Source organism: Watersipora subatra, chromosome 2 (assembly GCF_963576615.1).
Source record: "Watersipora subatra chromosome 2, tzWatSuba1.1, whole genome shotgun sequence".
Classification (NCBI taxonomy): Eukaryota; Metazoa; Bryozoa; class Gymnolaemata; order Cheilostomatida; family Watersiporidae; genus Watersipora; species Watersipora subatra.
In genome coordinates, this window is record NC_088709.1 from 35,996,220 (window position 1) to 36,002,219 (window position 6,000).

A 6,000-nucleotide genomic window follows, 5' to 3' on the forward strand; every position below is an offset into this window, starting at 1 on the left:
ACATTAGAAGCATTTAATTTGAAACAAGCCATTTGTGCTTTTGATTTATATTATAGTTTGTATATGTTCATGTATCTACTAATAAATAAGTGAATACATGGACTTGTGACAGTGCTCTGATAACTTGAACACTCTGATAATTCGAACACTTTTGCTCGGTCCCTTGAAGGTTGAGTTATCCGAGTTTCACTGTATATATATCTATATATATATATATATATATATATATATATATATATATATATATATATATATAACAGCAGTACATTTTGATGCGGATCAAGTTTTGACCATGGGCACTAGCAGCAAGAAACATCAAGCAAGGCAAGAAGGCCTCAGCTCTGTTCTATCTACCAAGTGTCTGTCGCATGAGTCAGAGTAAGCCCTGATGAATTTGTTTTATATGTCCTCAGCCACAAGGGAGCCACAAGGGAGCATTCCCGGCACGCTCTTCTGCCAAAGATGCATTTTGAATAACCATTAGAGCACTCCTTGTCCCAGTAAAACCATTACAGTGTCACGGCTTCCTGACTAACATGAACCGAGCGACATTCTCAAAGATGCTATCGGCATAATGGCAATTAAGTATACAACAGTTCCTGTTTAATCAGTCGTACAGATTATTGATTCCAACTCGGCCATAGAAACTAAGAAAGTAGCAGTGATCATGCCTCCTGCAGCTCCCACATTCCATCTCCAAGTCCATAACATAAAAATGAACGATCTTTAAAACTGTTGTTTAAAATGATGTTTCGGAATTTTCGTGCACCTTCAAAGGCCATTTACCCACCCAAGAGTCCTTATAGTTTTTGTGTAGAAAAAGTCGACTTTTATAAACGTCTAACAAATTATCACAGTGAGAATTCTAAAACCTTAGAAAATGACCAACAGGATCCCCCATGGCAGCCAATCCCTACACAAGTCTAGATAGTAGCAGGTTTGTGTAAGCGATCCGCCTCAGTTGATAACATATGTTATAGTCTCGCACTCAATAGCTACGAATGATCTCATTTGATTTGCTATATTGAACAAGTTACAGTATTTCGACGACAAAAGTGAATCATTTAAATTTAGAAAGTTTTCAAATAAATGACAATTAGCTGTAGATCATTCAAAGTTAGGAAATTGCCCAAATAGCCGTAGCATTAAAGTATGTTGATAAATGTGAGACTGCTACACCGTAGCCTGTTTCTTTTATCTTATGCATTAGACCAAGTGGCACAAGCGCCATGACAAAATTGTTGCTGTATAAACGGTAGTAAGGACAGGCGACCAGCAAATTGATAAGTGAATATCTCATCTTTCACACTGGGAGTAACTCAATGGATGCAAATTTAGCAGCGCTGAGAGTGCCTAATGAATCAGGTGCGCTGAACAATGGATGGCTGAACAGGCGTGCAAAAGTAATAAGAGATCGGCTAGGGATGACTTGCTTGTCAAATAAAGGGCGCATTGTTATGGCATGTATTGAAACTATTCCACTAGTATACCAGAGTAGTGTACACTGTACAGAGGCTACATACCAGAGTTGTGTACACTGTACAGAGGCTACATATCAGAGTTGTGTACACTGTACAGAGGCTACATACCAGAGTAGTGTACGCTGTACAGAGGCTACATACCAGAGTGTACACTGTACAGAGGCTACATACTAGAGTGTACACTGTACAGAGGCTGGGATGAGGTAAAGGTGTAAGCGCCTTATATCAAACTATCTATGTCAGGAAGACTGACCAACTAACCAAACCTAACGCCACCATTTCAACACACTGAACTTGGTCATAAAGCGCCGTTCCTACCAATAGGCATTCATATAGCAGCACAGTCTAAATTGGTTCACAGTCTAAATTGGTTCACAGTCTAAATTGGTTCAGTCTAAATTAGTTCAGTCTAAACAATGATATACAGCCCAAAAGGATAGCCGACGGCTATCATATGGGCGTGGTTTAATTATGGAGCTCTATTAGGATTGTGCTAGCCTGGGTTTCAAAGCAAACACAACTCTCGCGGGGCGGTCGCATTGCCTTTTTAGGTTTTAGAAAACACGAATCGCTGTTATCGTTTCATTAGCTTATTCAGCCAGTAGACCCCGCGGGTCACAATAGCAAACATTGAATTTCTGCAATGTAGGGGTAATACCTAACCAAAATAATGTATCTAATCAAAATAAAACATTTCAAATTACCTACTTTTTGTAATTTTAAAATTAGTAAAGGTCGTAGTATATGCCTAAAGTTGAATATAATTACCCGAACAACGGCATTTTTTTTCTAGTTTTTGATTAATATTTTGCCACCCCTAATATAAAATGACAAAGTCTTTCATCGGTTTCACATTGTTTTACCTTGTCAATAAGATGGGACAGCAGGCAAATCTGTGCAGTGTAGTTTTCATACTCAAAATCTAAATGCAAAACCGAATTTGAGCTATTTTACGATTGACTATTAATATCACGAATGCTTGTGAATGGCAACTGACTGATCATAACGGTGACAATATTGGGATACTATATTTATTTGACAACAAAATGAATTTAACAGATAAGTAAAATAACCACTATAGTTCATAATATTCGTAAATTTACAAGGTGCTTTATTCAGCATATTTGTTTGTTCGGGTGCCGTGTTCGGGTTAATCCCAACAGAGCTTCATAATTAAACCCCGCCCATATGAGCGCCGTCGGCTATCCTTTGGGGCTGTATATCATTGGTCTAAAGTGGCTTCCTAAACTTAGAAAAGCCACTCTCACTATAATTAAAACTCGATTAAAAGGCGAGTTTCGATTCTCCGCCCCAGAAAAGTTGTATCATTATGACAACCGCTCTAATTTTTTTAATGAGAAAGTATGATACTATCTTTTACACATTTTAATTTTCCTAGCAAACGAAATTGACTGGATGTCCGACACTTGTGTTTTTTCAGAGCATTTATGAATGTATCACGTCTGATTGGCTATCTGAAGTCTACCAGAAAAACCTGCACCATTACCTTGATTAATAAAATGAGAAGGAATCAATGAGAACAACAAGTCATTAGTCGACGTATGACCAGAAACATAGCATGTGCGTATAAAGTATTTGGTAAAAACTATTCTCGCGTATGCTTTGTCTGGCCAGACATGGGTGCACTTGAATATCATATCCATCCATTCGACTCTTCAACTATTTTGCGTGGATTAAAGCAATTCAGGTCTGTTACATACACAGTAATGTTATGGTGAAAGATTTGATAGATGTAGCCTTATTAACAAGGATATCCCAAATATTCAGCTCATGAGAAATCACTAGTCATAGAGTGAATAGGTAAAACTTAATGAAGTAATAATAGGAGTTGAAGCTACATACTGCTCGTTGTACAGTCAGTCGCTGTCCTCTAAGATTCTAGGCTCATTAACGAGGTCATGTCATGCACAGACCAATATATAATCATGAAGTTTCCTCTCAACGATTGTTTTCAAAACTTAAACCTACCAATCTTCCACCTTTTGGCAGTATGTGATCTAATTTGAACAGCTTTACTATTTGTTAATTAACAGCCAACCATAAAACAGCAATATTTGGCATACCATCTGCAGGCTATCATGCACCAGCGTTATTTTATAGAGCATTGTAGGAACGATCATAAAAAACTAACTCCCGCTATTAGGAATGTATATATTCCTGTTGTACAGGTTTTATGTAATGCTGTTTTGTCGCCTAGCTCAATGAGCGATAACAAGAGCCATGCGGTCTTAGGGGTAAGCTAACCCTTCAGTTGGTCAATAGTATCAGTAGTATCAGTAGACAATAGGCAATGCTAGTAGCAAATTGAGGACTTGACTCAATTATGGCTAAAGTAGATACTGAACAAAAATCTATAAAGATATCAGCTAAGTTAAAAAAGAACTAGAGATTTTGATTGGGCGAATCATTCGTGTGAAAGCAAAGTCAATAACCTACATCTTGTCTTTAAATAAGTGAAAATCAAAGCGCTGTTAGATATGGCAGTTCAAAGTCACTTCTTTCCATACAAGTAAATAGAGCTTCTTGTTTTTTATGATTTATTTATATAATAGCAGAAGCCAGAGGTTTTGCTATTGTCCATACTGGTTATATAACAAGTCTAATTAGTAAAACACGTTGTTGAAATTGTAGTCAAAAATGCCCTTCAGTAAAGTTTTTTTAATTCATGCACATAATGCAGTTTTGCTAAAATTAACTCATGTTTCCATGAGAACTGAATAAAGTTGCATGTTCTAAACAGAATATAAACCTTTGAAATTGAAAAGTAAATTGAACAACCTAAATATCCGCAACTAGTACAACACAACTTCTCGTAGAAAAGCCCCTTAGGCTTTTTATCGATAGCAGCTATTATAACCCACAATCCTAAGCGGGATTGTGAATCATTATACGGCATCACTGAGACATCAAAATATAAACCATAGGTTTGAGGTATACACACATGTCATACATATGTCAAACCTGACACATTTGACATGAGAGTGTGCCATTCATTGAATCTGCTTCCTTGAATTGAATAAAAGATCACTAGCAATTGCAAGTATAGGTTAACTTAAAAATTACTAAATAATGCAGCTTGCTTAATTAAAACATGTGTTTAGACTAATATCGTGCAGAATGACAAAATTTGGCCTCCCAATTAGGATGCTTGGTACAAAACCCTTTTAAAATATCTGTGATGAAATTAAGTAGCTTCTTCAGTTTGATTCTATTCAATACAGGTATAATATTTAGATGTCTATATTACATTCACATATACTTTTGCAAAGATAAATTACTTTTCATCAACAAAGCTGCTTCTGGCAGTGTCGTTAAAAATATTATAACAAGAAGTATTTAACAGAGTAATATTGTGAAAAAATGTGTTTTAAAAATGGAACCAGCTACTTTAACAAAGTCAAAAAATTGTGATGATGGGTATGTAAAAAATATTGGAATTCCTACAAGTTCATAAAAATAATGCCAGTTCTTCAGGTGTTGAAATACTGTAACTTTTATAATCCGTGCTGCTCAAAAATTCTAAATAATCACCACAATAACTTTATTACTTGAACTTATCATACATACTTGAACTTATCAGATATCGTAAGTCTATAAGATAGTCTATACGATAAGCCACCCAATAACCTTCCTCAATAAGAGTTTATAAACAACCATAGTAACGAAATCATTTTGGGGTATCACGTATAGGCAAAACTTCACATGGTAACTAAGTAAAACTTTATTTATCCAGTTCATTTACCTGACAGTCAGTTAAAAATTGTGCATTTAAGATGAACTTTCCCAAAAAAATGTTACGTTAACGGTGCCATATGTTTAGTAGGCTGGCTATACGTGAATGAAATTTTAGCTGCCGACAGGCGAGACGGCGATTATAAACTGAATTTAACCAACATATCACCATATTTAATAAAATGTAAAAATACAACAGCGTACAAAGAGCAACACTAATAAACAGAGCCGCTGAAAGAAGGCGACAAAGCCAAATCATACTTACTCGTTATGCAGCTCGTCATCATTTTTTGAATGCTGTGCAACCGAATAGCCAAAGTAAAAATCAGCCTGTGGTGCTTCTTTCACTATAGCATATTTCATGTCAATATTAAAGGTATAGCTGTTGACAACGAGTGCATAGCAGAACACCAAAATCCTACCAAAAGACTCTGCCATTCTGCTCGCGCTCCGGTCAAATGAATGGGTACTGTACCAGTATTACGTTTTACACGGGCTAGCCAGCGACGCCGGAAGCGATATATGTAAACAAACATTGACCTCCTGCGCGATACACGCGCCTGTTATGCGGTTTACCTTGATGTCCAAACTTGGAAAATGGCGATCGAGTGAAAACAACTTCGAACGTCATGAGCTAAAAACGAAAGAGCAGACAAATCCTGCTTTAAATCTTGATCACTATCAGTAAAAATGCTTTTAATGTTCCATTCCTATTCCATAGCAGTTTTAATATGCAATTTTTTGAACGTCTTAAAATATTATACAA

At 36.3% G+C, this 6,000-nt stretch overlaps 1 protein-coding gene across 1 annotated transcript in view; it reads right to left on the reverse strand.

Annotated features, from left to right (window-relative positions):
* The window catches only part of LOC137387075 (integrin alpha-PS1-like), an 80,541-nt gene extending 74,849 nt beyond the window's left edge, over positions 1-5,692 (reverse strand). Inside the window, exon 1 of the mRNA XM_068073368.1 lies at positions 5,500-5,692. Within this exon, the coding sequence (XP_067929469.1) occupies positions 5,500-5,672 (173 nt within the window). The 5' untranslated portion in view covers positions 5,673-5,692. The remainder of the gene's footprint in view (positions 1-5,499) is intronic.
* Positions 5,693-6,000: the final 308 nt, after the last annotated feature.